The sequence below is a fragment of the Pezoporus wallicus genome, unplaced genomic scaffold, assembly GCF_028554395.1.
Source record: "Pezoporus wallicus isolate ANWC-B61680 ecotype Strahan unplaced genomic scaffold, APGP_CSIRO_Pwel_v1 contig_8705, whole genome shotgun sequence".
NCBI classification, from domain to species: Eukaryota; Metazoa; Chordata; class Aves; order Psittaciformes; family Psittacidae; genus Pezoporus; species Pezoporus wallicus.
Window position 1 is genome coordinate 2,865,357 of NW_026638439.1, and position 17,728 is coordinate 2,883,084.

The 17,728-nt window shown below is 47.3% G+C and overlaps 3 protein-coding genes across 4 annotated transcripts; 2 read left to right on the forward strand and 1 right to left on the reverse strand.

Moving 5' to 3' along the window:
* Nucleotides 1-397: 397 nt before the first annotated feature.
* On the reverse strand, nt 398-1,093 carry MIS12 (MIS12 kinetochore complex component). The gene has a single exon (XM_057410758.1). The coding sequence runs from the start codon at nt 1,073-1,075 to the stop codon at nt 413-415; it is 663 nt and encodes a 220-aa protein (XP_057266741.1). The 5' UTR covers nt 1,076-1,093; the 3' UTR covers nt 398-412.
* A 275-nt stretch (nt 1,094-1,368) lies between these two features.
* On the forward strand, nt 1,369-6,648 carry DERL2 (derlin 2). 2 transcript variants are annotated; one of them, XM_057410757.1, is made up of 8 exons: nt 1,372-1,486; nt 1,832-1,897; nt 2,161-2,234; nt 2,684-2,777; nt 3,277-3,472; nt 4,073-4,163; nt 4,884-4,969; nt 6,497-6,648. In XM_057410757.1, the coding sequence occupies exons 1-8, from the start codon at nt 1,394-1,396 to the stop codon at nt 6,583-6,585; spliced, it is 789 nt and encodes a 262-aa protein (XP_057266740.1). In that variant the 5' UTR covers nt 1,372-1,393; the 3' UTR covers nt 6,586-6,648. The 2 variants fall into 2 exon arrangements, with proteins under 2 accessions (XP_057266739.1, XP_057266740.1); XM_057410756.1 differs by lacking the exon at nt 6,497-6,648 and having other exon boundaries at nt 1,369-1,486; nt 4,884-5,803.
* Nucleotides 6,649-7,793: 1,145 nt separating this feature from the next.
* Nucleotides 7,794-17,036, forward strand: DHX33 (DEAH-box helicase 33). The gene is made up of 12 exons (XM_057410742.1): nt 7,794-7,986; nt 8,252-8,412; nt 9,113-9,340; nt 9,994-10,164; nt 10,902-11,087; nt 12,144-12,255; nt 12,625-12,784; nt 13,192-13,280; nt 13,828-13,955; nt 14,518-14,721; nt 15,423-15,509; nt 16,544-17,036. The coding sequence occupies exons 1-12, from the start codon at nt 7,806-7,808 to the stop codon at nt 16,850-16,852; spliced, it is 2,016 nt and encodes a 671-aa protein (XP_057266725.1). The 5' UTR covers nt 7,794-7,805; the 3' UTR covers nt 16,853-17,036.
* Nucleotides 17,037-17,728: the final 692 nt, after the last annotated feature.

Sequence of the window (17,728 nt, forward strand, 5' to 3'; positions counted from 1 at the left end):
AAGGCCACTGGACAACAAAAGTTAAACCAACCAAACCAAGACATATAAAGCAACACAATTCCTAGTTCTTGGCCTTTAAAAGGCAGCGATAGCCTTAGCAAGGCACATCTTCACTGACTAAAGCACTGGCTCCCGGAGCTGGAAAATCACACATTCCTGCAGGTCTTACTCATTCTTTTCTTCTTCACTAATCCTAAAATTAAATGAACGCTGTGTTGTGTTCACAGTTAATGCTCACAACTGTGGTGGTGGAAGGTGTCTCCAGAGCCAGGTTGTCCAGGGCTTTTTTCTTCCCCTGCTTCCCTGGGTTGGTGCTAAATAGATACAAACAGGCATAGCTCAACAGTCTAGATCCTGGCAGGGTTAGAGGGGTCAGGACTATGGGAGATGCTCCTGCAAAGATGAGCGCCTGTCATTTTAAGCGAGCTGCTTTTTCAGCATCTCGTGATTCAGTATCGTACTTCTTTAGTTTCTTGCTTTTCTCTTCGATACCTTTCAGCGTACCTTGCAGTTTCTTAAGGCTGGGTGTCAAGAAAGTAAAGCTCTCCCTGAAGCTGCAGTTCCAGTGCTCCCTGCAGATATTCTCAAGCCCAACGGAACACTGCAATATCTTCTCCAGCTCCGCCTCAACAACCTCCTGCTCCTCCAGCTCCGCCCGCAGCGCCTGCCCCGCGGTCACCTCCGCCCTGTACTGCTCCTGCAGCTGATGGATCTCATCCTGAAGCGCCTGGAACTGCTCTTTGCTGTAGGGATACTGCTCGTGGACCTTGTCCTCGGGAAGGAGCACGTTCTTGGGGATGTTCAGCACCAGCTGCAGAAGCATTTCTTCCATTTTACCGAAGAGCTCATCGAAGTTCTCCTTCAGGAAGAGGAGGAACTTCTCGGTGCCCTTCCGGATGTGGAGGGGGCTGATCTTGCCCTCGGAAAGCCCCTCCAGCTTCTTCAGGATGACGGTCTCCACCAGCAGCATCATGTCGAACAGGTAATCCTGGAACGCGGTGTAGACCCGCAGCATGCACGTCTGCGGCGTGAAGCCGAAGAACTGCGCTTCGTAGGTCATGGGATTGACCGACATGGCGGCGGAGGGAAGGCCGAGAGGAGCCTAGCTCCGGCCCCGGCACACGCGGGAAGAGCTGAACCCGGAGCCGAGGGAAACCGGGTCCCGCCGCCGCCGCCCGCTCCTCTCACGGCTTCCCGCCTTGTTCAAGCTTCCTCAGGAGGACCGCCCCGCCGCAACCAATCAGGGGCTCCAGCTCGCGGGGGCGGGGAAAGCGAGGGGTTGACCAATAAGAGCGCAAGGGCGGTGCCGGAGCCGATTGGCTCTGGCGGGGGTTGGCTGAGCTTGTGCGTGCAGACGCAGAGGCGCGGCGGAAGAGGGGTGGGGAGAGCTAAGATGGCGTACCAGACCTTCCGGCAGGAGTACCTGCAGGTGCCGCCCGTGACGCGCGCCTACACCACGGCCTGCGTCCTTACCACCGCCGCCGTGGTGAGTCCGCACCCCCGGGGCCATCCTCAGAGCCGGCGGGGCGCGGAGGGTGCGCGGGAGTGGGGGTGAGGCTCACCGGGGAGCAGGGGTTCCCTCAGGCACCTCCACCCAGGGCTCGGGCCTTCAGGGCGCTCTGAAGGGGGAACTCGCTGCAGGCAGCCCGTGCGGAGGGCTGGGAGGGTGCAAAGCACCAGTAAATAACACCGACGGGAGAGGGGGTTATCGAGGCTCGGTTCTGCTGGCAGGGGACTTGTTGGCCTCTTCTGGCACAGAAGAAAGGGGTTACTTACTTGAGTGCGCATAACCTGGTGTGTTGGTTCCATCGTGTGTTCTCTTCTTTTCCAGCAATTAGAACTAATCACACCCTTTCAGCTGTACTTCAACCCTGAGCTAATATTTAAGCACTTTCAAGTAAGTGTTTTCTGAAGTATGTGGGGTTTTCAAAGGACGCTGTTGAGTTTGAGAGTGCCTGGCCTCTCAGAATTGAGTGTGGCAAATGACTGGGGGTTTTCAGTCTGGCTAACGAAGCTAGAGTGCAGATCACTGTTTCTTAGCATAAGTCTTAGATTCATGGACTGTAAAGGAGAGTTCAGTTACATTGTTACCTGCTTTTCTATTTAGGCGATAAAAATAAGCTGTCGTGTTTAAAGTCCTTCTATTTGTCTTATTTCCAGGTATGGAGGTTAATCACCAACTACTTATTCTTTGGACCAGTTGGCTTTAATTTTTTATTTAACATGATCTTTTTGTATCCTTCATGAAGTTTTCTTGCATTCCTTAGAAAGCACAACTCCAGAGCACAGGCACGTGGCTATGTGTGCATGTAGGCAAAGGTCCTGTTCTGCTCCACCATGAAGCTCCTGGGATTTCAGCAATGATGACTTCACTGATGTCAGGAATGGGCAGCAACAGGATCTCCTGCATAAGTTGTCAAGAATTTTGCCATTTGTATGTGTGGTGCTAAGACTTTGCTGTACAAACCTGATCTTTCAGGTTGGTCCTGACATAACAGGAGAAAATCCCAAGTCGCCTTTTTTCCCTCTCCTGGGTCACCCTCTCTGCTGAGGTATCCAGAAAGAGCCAGTCGATGGAGTAAATTGATAAAAACATCTAAGCTCAGGTAGAATTGAATCCTTTTCCACTTGGGTCTTTCTCCAAACCCATTTGCAATCAGATTTTCCTGAGCTGTGGCTTCAGATACCGTTACTGCCGAATGCTTGAAGAAGGCTCTTTTCGAGGTCGGACGGCAGATTTTGTGTTTATGTTCCTTTTTGGAGGACTTTTAATGACTGTATCCTTTTATTCCAAGCTGCTTTGTTAAAGCTAAAGATACATGAATGAGAACTGAAACCATGTTACTTTCGTCTTTAATCTTAGATGATAATATGCTTTCTAGGACAAGGAATAACAGTATTTGTTGAAGTACTTTTGAATGCTGGGCAGCTGGTGCTGTTAATACAGAGCTGGTCTTTCAGGCTCTTTACTGCTTGACAGGATCATGGAAATGAGCTTATGGATGAAAGGATGCTCAGTTTATCTCAGAGCAGTGCTGGTGGTTCAGTGATTTCATGCTAAATTATATTAAAGAGATTATTCCTGCTGCAAGTATACTGAATCCTGCTGTAGGTGTTGAATTTGATCTCCAGTAGGTTTGATTTACTTGAATATGGAAAGCAGAGTTAGCAGTTGTATGGAAAACACAGGATTATGAGTTGTGCTGTGAAATACTTCTCATGCTTGACCTCCCAACAATGACCTGGTGAACGGTTTTCTTTAACTACCCATTGCAGCTTTTTGGCCTGTTTGTAAACTTGGTTTTCTTGGGCCAGGCGTTCACAATAATGCTCGTGTACGTGTGGAGCCGCAGGAATCCCTATGTCCGTATGAACTTTTTTGGTCTTCTCATCTTTCAAGCCCCATTTCTACCCTGGGTATTGATGGGCTTTTCACTGCTGCTGGGGAACTCCATCATTGTGGATCTTCTGGGTAAGCAATTGCAAGAATCACAAGGATCTGTTCCTGCCAGTGTTCTACATGAAACAACATGTGGAAAAACCCAAGGGCTAAATGCCTTTTATTTAGTACCAGTTCTATATACCAGGCTTTTCTGATTTCTAAACATCACAGCATATGTTGGGCTTTAACAAGGATGGAAAAAGCTTCTCATGGTTTAACTTTTTATTACTTGGAATTAGCCCAGTTATGTAAGCTGATTTTGGGCAGCAGACTATTGAAGTAAAATAGCTTATATTACTATTTTTATCAATAGTATATATAATAAATAGTATATATATATATATATATATAATAAATCAATAGTATATATATATAATAAATCAATAGTATATATAATAAAGCTATAACATCAGTATGATTAATAATGACAAACAGTTTTCCTTATGTTTTGTAGTGTGAATTAAGCATTTCATGTGATGTCAGCGTGCTTTATCCTCTCTCTTATATTTTCTGTGAAAGAATCAACGTGGGCTTTGGTTGTTTTTTTTCCTAAAAATTCTAGTGAATCATTTGGAAGTTGTAAAAGAGAAGTGTTGAAAAATCACCATTTGACTTCTCTTTGCATGCTAGGCATTGCTGTTGGGCATATATATTTTTTCTTAGAGGATGTCTTTCCCAATCAGCCTGGTGGTGGGAAGCTTCTGAGAACGCCGTCTGTCCTGTAAGTACTGGTTGTAAAGCTAAAGACGTGTGAATGATGTAGAAAAAGTGCTTGTGTGGAAAACTGTTTATAATTCAGTCACAGCAGCTTCTGGTAAATCAGGCAGCTTGAGGCAGAACTGTGCTGTGCCTGTAGTGGCTTTTTCATTTAACTCGTGTTGTCAAACAAGGGAGGGGAGGATCTTACAGATGTGGAAATGGGAACTATGTTCTTCAGGACAAGGGCTGAAGGGTAACCTTTGATTTCTTCGGTAACACTTGTTAGTCTTTGCCTGTTGGTGGCACCAAAGATGCGTGTCTGAGTCCTGCTGTGTATGAACAGTGACTGAGGTGTTAAATATAATAGATCTAATTTTTTTTGTCCTGTCAGTCATCCTCATTTCACAGTTTGGCAGAAAACTTCAGTGTTCATGGTACTGAGTGCTACTCCTGCTCAGTTCCCTCTTGTGGAGAGGGCTGTAATCACGGATAGAAGGAAAAATTTCTTCACTGAAAATTAGTTTTTAGCTGAACCTTGTCAGTCTTGGTTGATTTAGGCACATAATTCCAGCCCTTCTTCCCGGGGCGTCTAATTGGAGAGCAAGTGTGACTTGGGTACAAATGATGCATGCTTCAGCAACCTGTTTCTGAGGGGGGATGATGTTACAAGTGCAGAATTTGGTCTTGGTCTTATTGTGAAACACACATTCTAAAGGGGGGAAATCTCTGTTCTGTTCTCCAGCAAAGCAATATTTGATACACCAGAAGATGATCCTAATTACAATCTTTTGCCAGAAGAACGACCAGGAGGATTTGCATGGGGAGAAGGTCAGCGCCTTGGAGGCTAATAAGTGTCTGTGCCAAAACGCAGAGAGAACTGGGAGAGACCGACCTGAGCAAAGATCCATACTGGGGACTTTTCATTCCCCATCGCAGAAAGGACACTTTTTGACAGCTCTATGGTTTTGAATACAAGCACTTTATGCAGTCTGATCCAAGACACTTCCAGACTACCACTTCCTGTCTTTCCCAGTCAGGGAATTTATTGTGCTGGTAATGAAAATACTAATCCAGTGGAGCCAAAAACCTAAAACTGGAAACCATTTCCTGTCAGCTTCAGTTAACAAGGCCATGAGTACTTGTTTGAAGTGATTTCTAAAGTGGTTTGGTTTTTTTCCAAGTTATTTGATACAGGAATCTATATGGAAAACTTTACAGGAGACAAACCCAACTTTTTGGGGTTTAAACTCATTTTTTATTCTTGGATAAAACTAGAAGATGGTTGAAAGTGTAAGTTTCTATTTCAGTGGCACAAGGTTTTTTAGTCTGAGGTGCTATTGTCTCCGGTCATGTTTGAATGGTAAGAAATACAACATGCAGCATAATGCAGGCGTTTCACTTTGCCAGCTGGGTTTCTGGAATGTGACTCTATGTGGATACGCGTGCCAGGCTGAGACTGCATTTTGATGGCTTTGCCCCCCAAGAGTGTGCGTTCAGATTTGAGTCTAACTGGTTTAAATAAGTAGTTCTACAAAATCCACCCCCCTACGCATGCACACTCCAAATGGTTATGAAATGGCTTGGAGCTCTAGGGAAGAAAACTTGTCTGGAGTCAGAACTGCTCAAATATCTCAGATGATGAGGTGAATAAAATGTTGTGTGGATCCTTTTGGTTAATCCTTTGTAAAATCCTGTAGTCTTGATGCAGTTGGCTAAAAGCAGAAGTAGGGAAAAGCAGGTCCCTGAAGAAACAGCATTAATGGAAGGTTTTTCCACAAGCGTGTCTTGGAACTGCTAGGAAGCAGGATTGTCTGCTCAAGGTGTTTAATTTGTGGTCTGAAGTTTGTTATGGGATGATTGAGTGTCCAGCACAGGTCAGTGACACTGAACAGGATTTAGCTTGAAGTGATATTGATTATAAATACCTAGATGAGGAGCTACATAAGGAATTAGGAGCATGGTTCAGCTTGACCCGTTCAGTCACTCCTAAGATGCTATGGACTCTACTGCTGTAGCTCTTTATATTGTAATAGATAAAAAGAGAGATTGTTGAAATTGCATCTTCCTCCTATATGTGGGAGGATGGGCTCAGCCTTGATACCCAGGTGGTCATCTTGTTCAGTCTCAGATGTTGCTGCTGTCAAAAATCAGCTACAGGTTTTTAACTTGTTTGTAATTCAGGAGATGAAAGTGTTGGGATCTCAAGAGGCAATGTTTTGTCTGCAAGCAGTGTATTAGATTCTGAAAAACAAAACAGTGAATCCGTTTGTATCTGCATTTTATCTGTTAAGGGTTATAAAAACTTAAGGGAGATTTCTATTTTTTTTCTAAAATAGACTAAATCTTACTCTCCAGGAGTACTAAAACCGCTTTGGGCAGTGTTGCTTTACGAGTTGGATCAAAACCTTTTTTTACTTCAGTGTTTAAGAGCTGGTGAGATGTAAGGAAGTGGGGATGGAGAGAAGAGACACCCCTGCTGCTGGGATAAAACCTTCTGTAAATCTAGAACCTGACTGTGGAGTAGTGTTGTGCTCTTGCCTGAGGGTGGCTGCTCAAATCATGTGCTGGTAAGATCACTTGTCCTCGCTCTGCCAAAGCTGCTTTCCCTTACACGCTGCCTTTCACTCTGGTAGAGTAAGATAGTACTCTTCTCTTTACAGAGTAATGCCATAGCATCCACACAGCTGCATCTGGGAGGAACTTTTAAGTGTTCTTACTTGTATCACAGGACAAAATGGACTATTGCTGGCAGATTACTGCCTCACCTGGGCTTTAATTGCCCTTGAAACCACTCTTGGGCAGCCTGTCCCACAAAGAAGTCTTTTTTAAATACCAGACTCCTCTTTGGAGGGTGTATCCTCAGCTGCTTGGGATGTTGGAGGTTACTTCATAGCATTATAGAATACCAGGTTGGAGAGCCCTCAGGGATCATCTGGTCCAACCTTTCTTTCAAAGCATGACCTAGACTAGATGTCCCAGCACCCTGTCCAGCTGAATCTTGACAGTAGCCAACCTTGGGGAATCCAGCACTTTCCTGGGAAGGTTATTCCAGTGGCCGATTGCTCTGTGGAAAATTTCCCTCTTGTGTCCATTTGGAATCTCCCCAGGAGTAACTTACACCCATCACCCTTCATCTTTTCATGGGACTCCTTGTAAAAAGGGAGTCTCCATCTTTTCTGTAGACCCACTTTCAATACTGGAACATGGTGATGAGGTCTCCCCCGAGCCTTCTTTTTAGTAGGCTGAACAAACCCAGTTCTCTCAGCCATTCCTCGCATGGCTGGCCCAGTCCTTGGATCATCTCTGTGGCTCTTCTCTGGACTCTCCAGCCCGTCCTCCTCTTTTTTGTAGAGTGGGGACCAGAACTGAGCACAGCATTCCAGGGGCAGCCCGGCAAGGGCCGGGTACAGCTTCGTGCCAACAGCTCGTAAGCGGGGATGCTGTAGGTGTCAACCCCGCCTCTCTAAGACGCTACCTGCAGCTCATCTGCACCTCTGCTCTGGGCTTTGGGCTCTGTGGACGCGGTTTCACCGCGGCAGCCGCTGCCGTGGCTCCGCGGGTCCCGCACTGCATCTCCCAGCAGGCCGCGCCGTGCCCGCCCGCTGACGCCAAACCCGTGCGCGGTCGCAGCGGAACTTGCGCTGTGCCGGGGCCGGCTGGAGCGATGCGGCTGCCCGGTGAGGGGCCGCCGGCCAAGCGGCCGAAAGCGATGGTCCCGGCGCGCCCTGCCGGGCAGCCCCGCGGGCCGCCGCCCGTCGAGCAGCAGCGCCGCAGCCTGCCCATCTTCCCCGTGCGGGGCCGGCTGCTGGGCCACATCCGCGGCCTCGACAGCGCCGTCGTCATCGGTGAGTGCCGGAGCCGGCGGGGCTGGGGAGGGAGGCAGCGGGTGACCCCAGCGCCATAAGCCCGGCCGGGGCTCGGCGAGCGCGGCTCCCCTCAGCCGGCGGCCCCGGGGAGCGCAGCAGCCGGTGGGAGGCCGCACAGGAGCGTAGTGAAGTGTAGTAAAGCGGTAACAGCTTTGTTACCGAGGGTGGGCTGGTTATGACAGTTTGTGCCTTGAGGTTTATGAAGAGGATTTGATAGAAAAACTACTCCCTTGGTGTTCCTCAGGAGAAACGGGCTCGGGGAAGACCACCCAGATCCCTCAGTATCTCTACGAAGCAGGAATTGGCCGCCAAGGCACCATCGCTGTGACCCAGCCTCGGCGAGTAGCAGCGATAGCCTTAGCTACCAGAGTCTCAGATGAGAAGAAGACAGAGCTGGGAGGCCTGGTAGGTTGTTTCACAGCGTCTTTAGGGAGTTAGCTTAGTGCTGCAGTGACAGTGGGGCCGTGTCAGGGCTTAATGGTAAAGACAGTAACAGCCACGGTGGTTATCTTCATTTAATAATATGCCTGAATGGGGAAAAAAAGGCTGTGTTTACATGCTGCTGTGGCATGGGTGAATGTGCTTGACTCTGTATTTGTGGTATTTTACTTCTTGGTTATTCTCTTGTGTTCCTCAAGTTGAAAAAAATACTTGTTAATGAATGAAACAAGAAGTTTTGCACTCTTTTCCAGTGCTCCCTGTACTGAAAGTCACTGTCAAGGAGAGCAGAGTGCTGAATCCATACAGACCTGTGAATCTGTGGGAGGAAAGTGGAGGAGAAAGACTTTCCCCATCTAAAATCTTTGGAGATCATGGCCTAGTTTCTAGCAGGGGAGGAAGGAAAGGAAACTCGGGGCAATTGCAATGAGCTTCTAGTTGGGAAAAAGCCAACTGGGATACAGTGTTGGGAGCATCCTTTGGGTGATTATGAGACTTGCAAGATTAACTGCTCTCAGACTGCAAACACACCATTACACTTTCCAGAGCCTCTTTGCAGTTCCAGTTGGCTCTGTCCTACCAGAGTGCTTTGGAGTCTTCCTTTGTGATACAATGCCAATGAGAAACACAAGTAACTCTATGCTGTCTGTAACATTCGCTCCTGTAGGTTGGCTACAGTGTCCGCTTCGACGACCTGACATCTGATGAAACCAGAATCAAGTTTTTAACAGATGGAATGCTGCTTCGGGAAGCGATTGGAGACCCCCTGATGCGGCAGTACAGCGTTGTCATCCTGGATGAAGCACACGAGAGGACGATCCACACCGATGTGCTCTTTGGAGTGGTGAAAGCTGCACAAAAGAAACGAAGGCAGCTGGGCAAGCTGCCACTAAAAGTATGTGGCAGGGCCTGGGGCTTGATTTGGCAAATCCTGGGATTTGCCAAAGCATTTGAAATGTCAGCCTTGACTCTTTGTGTTTCAAGAGGTCCTTTTAAGTCTCAGTATTTAAGGGTGGCCAGCATATGATGTGTGGGCCTGATATGACACATCTGAACAGCCTGTCTGGTCACCTCCATGGTGCCCTTTTTCCTAAGAGCCCCTATATGACAGCTGTATGACTTGCTCACAATGGGGAAGGAGATTGCACATGTGTGTTGGGTGGATGTGTAATGAATTTGTGTGAGTACGTGATGAAGTGTGTGAAAGCTTGTTGGTTTTGTTGGGGAAGGCGTAAAAGGGACTGGTGGAGTCCTAGCACAGGCTTGTTCAATAGACTGCTCTGCAGCATAGCTTTGTGGGTATCAGCTCTCTTTCTTAAGTGTCAGAAAGAATTTTAACACATTTTTGCTTATTTTATCATACCAACCTGTTACCCTTGTGTGATACCAAAGCTGATGGCTTCAGTAAGGAAAGATCACTCTTCCCTCACAAACTCTGCATGCTTTTTGCTGTTCTGAGCATATATCTCAGTCTCTGGGAGCTGATCTTTGGCTAATCCTGACTGGATCAAAATTGCAGTGCTAACCCATCTTATGCTCCTGTTGAAGGTGATTGTCATGTCAGCAACGATGGATGTTGACCTGTTCTCCGAGTACTTCAATGGAGCTCCTGTTCTCTATTTAGAAGGCAGGCAGCATCCCATTCAGGTCTTTTACACCAGACAGCCTCAGAGTGATTACCTGCAAGCAGCACTGGTGACAGTCTTCCAAATCCACCAGGTAGGGCTGTCTCATCAGGTTTGTGCCTCTTTGGGGCCATGGATTGTTGACTGGGGAGGCTCACAAGCTGCTGGGGCAGAAAAGATGGTGTGAGCTTGCTGCTGCCAAATTGGAGATGTTCCTGAGATGTATCCTCTGGGAAAAGCATGTAGTTGGGGATCATGCTGAGTTAGTGAATTTGGATTGGCTTAAGGGGGGGGGTTAACAAATGCCAGTGTTATTCCAAAAGTGAAAAGAGAGATTGGAACTGGTGAACTGTAAAGAGCACTGGGTTGCGGGGGGAAATCCAGGTATAAACTAACAGTAGCATGAAGATGATTCTCGTTTACTGTCAAAGCATAACTGCAAAGCAAGTAGAAATCTGTTCAGATAACAGTTTGTAGGCATTTTGTGACTAAATGTTTGTGTGCAAAGCTGCCAGGGTGCTTGCTGGCTCTCTCCTTTGCACATCCTGGACAGTTATTTCATGAAACAGAGATGTGACTTTAAGCACTTCCTCCATCCTGTTAAGACTGAACCCTGCAAAATGCGGTTTACTCCTCGCTCTGTTGAATCCATTGGGAGCTTCAGGCTGTTGCACACCTTGCACCACGTGTGTGCCTTTTCCGTCTTCCTTACCTGCTTTGCTGACTGGCTCTCAGGACAACATCTCATGACAAGATCTCATTACAATTTCAGTTCTCCCTCCCTATCCAAATCATCTTCACTTCTCAATTTGCTTCTTTCTCTGGCTCCAGGAAGCACCCGCTTCTCAGGACATCCTGGTGTTTCTGACTGGTCAGGAAGAAATCGAAGCAATGACCAAAACCTGCCGAGACATTGCCAAGCATCTCCCTGACGGCTGCCCACAGATGATGGTGATACCTCTTTATGCTTCTCTGCCCTACTCTCAACAACATCGCATCTTTCGGGCTGCCCCTAAGGTGAGGAGATGTGATGGGTAAGCAGGAAGAGTTTGCAGGAGTGTTTGGAAGAAATGTGGGATTTAAAGGGTTAAAGCAGTCTGTACTGATCCTAAGTCAGTCTCCACTGTCCACTGGTATTAGTCTGAATGGTTCCAGTATGATATAAGACAGTGCAGCTGGAATGGCATTAACTGGTGCATATGATAAGTCATCTGGGATCATAAAAAGAAGGAGGAATTAGGGGGTGAAAAGGGCAGAGGCATTGAAATTTGCCCTATTTCGTGAGAAGTTTATGTCCATATTACAAAAAAGCTACAGTGGTTATTGGACAAAACAGTAAGAAAGCTGCCGCAGAAAATATATGGACTCAGTCAGAGATCAATATGATCAGACAAAAGCCGTTTATTACAAAGCCTTAACACCTTAAATAGTATTTCTACTTGCACTCACAGTGATTTGGCATATTATGATTGGATACATGTCTTGAAGACCCTTTGCAACTAGCATATAATTGGTTAAGCACAGGTGTGGGAACTTGACCTCAAAAGCTTGCCAACAGTCCACAGTTCTCATTACCTCAGTGAATTCTAGCTTCTTCTTATCTTGCTTGCTTAAGCTTCCTTGGGCCTCTCACGGCCTTGCTGTATCTTTCAGGATTATTCAGAGTTTATGTACCAGTTATCCATTTTCCCATGAGAACACTGTCTCCACAGAAAGCTAAAAACCCAGGCATATTGCAGGGCTCTAAGAAAAAGAAATTGTGCCACCTCTGCCCCTTTTGTACCTGTTCAGCAAGAATCCAGCTCTTGTATCAGAAATGAAACCAAAATGGTTTAAAGACATACTGATAACATCTGTCCTGGATGGTGTATTTTACCACAAGTGTAAGCACATGGTTTTGGAACTGATGGGAACTACAGGTTATCTTAATTTACAAGAGCTGGCATAGTATGTGGTCTTAACACGCTGCAGTGATAAGTATGCTTGACCCATGCTGGCCAAAGTAGCAGCATTTCTTCGTTGCAGCTCATCTAAGGTGGCTTGTGACTGGCTTTAGTTTGCTCTTCCTTCCAGGACTGTCGCAAAGTGATCCTGTCCACCAACATCGCAGAAACCTCCATCACCATTCCAGGAATAAAATACGTTGTGGACACAGGCATGGTCAAAGCAAAGAAGTACAGACCCGGTGAGAGAACCTATGGAACAGTGCAGAGATTGTTTTCAGTTTTGTAGCAGTTATTTGAGGCAATGAGCCCCACTGAGAGCCGATTTAAAACGCCCTCTGCACTGTCTAAATTAATATCTCAGGGTTTAAGGGTGGGTTTTGGTTGGTTTTTTGAGTGCCAGTCATGTGGGTGTAAAAATCTGTCAGATACGAATCTCCTCTTCATGGACACAGTGTGTGATAATTAGCTTTGCTTCACTGTGCTGCACCAAGTGAAATCCGAGCAGTATTTGCATGGCAGACCCTGGGATGTTCTGTTGTTAACCCGACCTGGTTTCAAAGCTGTTCTTTACACAGACATTGACTGAAGTGATGCTTTTCCATACACAGAAACTGGTCTGGAAGTGTTGGCAGTCCAGTGGGTGTCAAAGGCCCAGGCCTGGCAACGCACAGGGAGAGCAGGGCGAGAGGACAGTGGGATCTGTTACCGGCTCTATACAGAGAATGACTTTGAGAAGTTGAACCAGATGACAGTACCCGAGATACAGAGGTGAGGACGAAACCCTGATACCATCCCACTTCTTACCACACTTCCTTTATGTACTGTTAAAGAACTGAACAGCAAAACTGGATCTAGGGTCTAATGGAATGGCTTTTAAGAAAAAAATAACTTTAGAGACTGAACAGAAAAATTAGGAAGCATTTGCTCAGGGACAGTTGGGTCTGAGTCTCCAAACACACATGGGCAAAAGCTCTCTTGACTTTCCCTCCAGATCTTGGACTTGCCTCTTACCCTTCCTGGTTTAGGAAGTAAGGCTTCACCAGCCAGCACCAGACTAGTCTCTGTCAAGTTGCAGCACAGGTCTGAGGGCTCTACCTCGGCTTACAGGCAACTGAAAAAGAAGAATATAGTAATAAAGGAAGAGCAGTCTCAGGGGTTTTTTTGTGCCTATGCAGGTGTAACCTGTCCAGTGTGATGCTTCAGCTCCTGGCCCTGAGAATTCCCAATGTACTCACCTTTGACTTCATGTCCAAACCATCTCCTGGTAAGTAAGTGGGTACAATGGCAGCCGTGGAAGAAAATGATGAATGAGTCACTGAGGAATTGCTTTCAAAGAGTGTCTGCAGTCCAGCTGCAGAAGATGGAGTGTGAAAGGTCAGAGCTCTGAAGGAGAAGCTGCATCCTGGTGGTCCCGAAGGCTCAGATTCATTTACTGCTCATTGATGGTACTCAGTCTCATCAGAGCAGCCATGATTATGGCAGAGAGCAGGAGAGTCCAGCTTCCAAACAGTAGGGAGCAGCTTTGAGTCATAAAACCCACAAAGGTGTGCTATGACTGCCAAAGAAAGCCACAGGGAATCTCACTCAGCCTCTGCTCAAAGCTGGAGATGGTGGCTTTAGTTTTGCCACTTAAATTGGAAAAGGTGATTGTTCTGGATGGAGGGGGATAAACCACAAGGGCACTAATTTGTCTAAATAGGAACTCCTTGTCCCTGTGACCAGGGGGAGGCAAAACAAGTAGTGATGGTACCAACTGGTCCTTCACTTCCCTGCTAGGAGGCCTCACAGCCTGAACGTCCTTCTTTTGACAGAGGCTATTCAAGCAGCGATTGAGCAGCTGGTCCTGATGGGAGCTGTGGAACGAAAGGACAATCAGCTTGTCCTGACCCCCCTGGGAAGGAAGATGGCAGCTTTTCCACTGGAACCAAAGTTTTCTAAGGTAAAAATTGTAGAAATCTCATGTACTCTTCCCAATTCCATTGGCATTTCTCTTTCAAACTTCTTAAGCAAGGTCTGGAATCCGGAGCGACTGCAGCTGTACCGGTATATTTGCCATATGTGAATGAAGCACAGCTTTATTTACAGCAACTGTGCTGCTTTACTTGTCATTTGACATTTAATTCAGGGAGGGTTTTTTAAAGATAATTCCTTTCTCTGGCCCCTTGGAAGCAGACACAGGGTTTACTTCCTTGTGATCTCTGGGATTGCTGCTAGCACCACTGTTCAGCAGTTTCATGCAGCGTCTGATGCTGTAGGTGATTTTAGTCGCTGTGTTTGTGCAGTATATAAAATAGCCAGTCCCAGGAAAGAGAACAACAGTTGCAGTTAAAGGTGCTTGATGGGCCCGTAGGAGGATTTACAGTTGCCTCTAGGCCCAAATGTTTATGAGATTGTCCTGAACAATACTTGATAAAGTTCCTGGGCTGCCAGTGAGCGGAAGGGTCTGCCTGTCTGAAGTGGATCTGGTTGACCAGAAATGAGTTTTGCTCTGTGATTTGCAGACCATCCTCCTGTCCCCCAAGTTCCACTGTACAGAGGAGATCCTGACCATCGTGTCACTGTTATCTGTGGACAGCGTCCTCTACAATCCCCCTGCTCGGCGGGATGAAGTGCAGTCTGTCAGGAGAAAATTCATCTCCAGTGAGGGGGATCATCTTACCCTGCTCAGCATTTACAGGGCCTTCAGGAATGTCAATGGCAACAAGGTAGGATGCTCTGAGGATGCCAGTGCTGGCTGGGTTCATGGTGGTGAGGAGCTTTTTTGGCATACAGCAGAGTGGCATCTGCATCCTTCATGGCTGATGCAGTGTGCATCCTTTACAAGTGGGTAACTAGAGAAAGCTGTTCAAGTGCCTAAGGTTTCTCCAGAAGCTGTAGAAAAGCTGGTTATCAAAGCTTTTTGAGGCCAGTTCTAAAGCAGAGCCATGTCTCTTCCTCCCCTGGTTCCAGCTGGAAATGGGAAGGAGTGGGAGAGTGTTGAGACTTGCTGATGAATACCTAGACGTGCTCTTGGCAGGATTCATTGCAAAAACACTGAGTGTGTTGTCAAGCAGATTTTGGTTTGTCCTACCCTATAGACTTCTCAGTTTGATTTGTCGATCTGTAGACTCATGTGCCCCATTCCTTGCAGCATCTGTCATTCTCAGGTGATCACTTTTCCCCACCTGTGGGATAGCAGGAGCTGTTTCACAGCACTCAGTGGCTTGCAGAGCAATTCTGAGTGGGAAGAGAACAACAGTGCGCTGGTTTTTAGCACTGTGTAGACAGAGGGGAGTAGACAGAGGTAGAAGTGTGGCCAGGAAATAGGTTAGCACTTTTCCTCTGAGAGAGAGGTCGTGTGTTTGGAGGATTCATGCTTTCAGGGTGAGGAAATGGCCCCTTCTAACTCCCGGTGTCTCTGCTGCAGGGATGGTGCAGAGAGAACTTCATCAACAGCAGGAACATGATGCTTGTGTCAGACGTCAGAGCTCAGCTCAGAGACATCTGTGTGAAGGTAACTTGTTGCCACACTGTATTGCTCTGTTTGTCCCCAAACTGATTTTGCTGTGCATCGAGTCCCAGGAGTAGGAAAATGTGGGTTTGTTTTCAGTCCTCCATGCATAGTCGGGTAAAATTCCTGACTGTGCAGCTGCATCCCCAAATCTCAGAGCTGGGGGAGGCTCAGTGGGTTGAGGAGAGGTAAAGAGGGAAGGGAAGCTCTGGGAAAGTTTCATGGATGGAGGAAGTTTTTCCCTAAGGAGTTGTGCTGCTGGAGTGTGGATGTGACTGTGCTCTGTGCACTGCTGGGTGATGTCAGGCTCTGCAGCCCATGCTGACTGGCTTCTTCTCAGAGTCAGGCCTTCAATTTAGCAGCAGCTTTCACATCACACCATTCCTGCCAGTCACAGAGCATCAGGCACAGTGTGGGAGCTGCTGCTGAAGTGCTCACAGTCTGCATGTGACTTTGGAGCCACCATTTGGCACCTCTGTCCTGCTGCCAATGCTCCTTGGTCTAAAACCCACTCCTGGAAGGACAGTCTTGATCTATTTTGCAGCTCATCTTTTGCTTCCTATTAACCTGTTTCCGTGCTCTCCTCTCTTACTAGCTTCTCAGAGACCTGAAAATGTCACTTAAACTGTAAAAAAGGGTTTCAATGAATTAGTGAGGCTACAGAGGCCTATAGCAGGTGGGCCCAAAAACCAAGGAGTGCAGCCTCAGCTGGTTTGGATTACTAGAGGGGAACAGTAAAGCTCAGATAGGAGTCAGAAAACATGTAGTGACTTTACCTTGCAAGATCAGTTCTTGCTGGATCTCCTCCAGCACCGCCAGCTCATGGGGGTCCTCCAGCATCTGGGAAAGACACATCCCAGTGATCCAACCGTCCTGGCTGCTCTGTCACTAAACCTCCACACCTGACCGAGCTGCTGCTATTCCCCATGCTGGCAGGATCTCTGACACAGTATTCGTGGTCTCAGAAGCCCACTAAAGGGCTGTGTTTCCCCACGAGGCTCTGTGTAGACACTTGTGTGTCTGTCTCTGTTGCACAGCTCTCGATGCCGATCGAGTCCTCCCGCTCGGACACCGGGAACATCCGCCGCTGCCTGGCCCACAGCCTCTTCATGAACGCCGCGGAGCTGCAGCCGGACGGCTCCTACCGCACCGTGGACTCCCACCAGGCAGTGGCCATCCACCCCTCCTCTGTGCTCTTCCACTGCAAGCCAGCCTGCGTGGTGTACAACGGGCTGCTCCACACCAACAAGTGCTACATGCGGGACCTGTGCGTGGTGGACGCGGACTGGCTCTATGAGGCAGCGCCTGACTACTTCCGCAGGAAGCTCCAAGTGGCCAAGAGCTGAGCTGTGGGTCTGGCACCAGCAGGTCTGGGGGTTTTAGGACTGGTTTTGGGTTTGTAATGAACGGATGGGAACGGTGGAGCTTTGCCTAGGTCAAAACCTTAGAGGAAAAGTGCTTTGTGAGAGACAGACCTCACAAGAGTCTGTGGCTTAGAACAATCATCCTTTTAACAGGTGAGCTCTAAAAGAGGAGTGTGCTCTGTGTACAGGGTATGGGATAAATGTATCCCAGGAGGGGAGCTGGTATCAGATTGCAGTTTTTAATAGGCTTATAGATAAAGAAATAAAACCCTAAGAGCACTCCTGGTATACTTTATGATTGTGCTTGTGTCCTCAGCAGCTTTTACTGCAGTAAATAAATGAAGCAAGTTGTAAATGTCTACATATAGGGAAAAAATGCCTCTTTTACTGTTTCTCGAAGGGAGGTGCTACTGTCTGTTACCTCATCAATCATCTTCCTGCCTTCTTATCATGTTTGCTATCTTGGGACCACACAAAGGCCAGTAGTGGCCTGTTCCTAGGCAGGGTGATCCTGAATGTCTGCAGGTGTGTGCTGGAGACGGATGCACATCCCTTTGTTGTGCCTCTTTGCAGTGCTGTTTTCTATTGGTTTGAAAAGAAGAAGGAAAAAGCAGAGGTGAGTGGGCACAGGCAAAACTGGCTGCTTCTGTATGTGTGAGCTGAGCCCTTTTGGGTTGGTATTTCCAGAGTGTGCAGCGATTTCAGTTCTCACTTGAATTGCAGGGAATTACTGAAGCACTGCATCTATTTCTTGGGTTTACAGACCTTGCAGCTCTAGGGGAAAATGTAATATGAAATGTGTAATATGTATATGAAATGTAATGGCCATTTTGTTTGGGCAGTCTAATGAACAGTCGG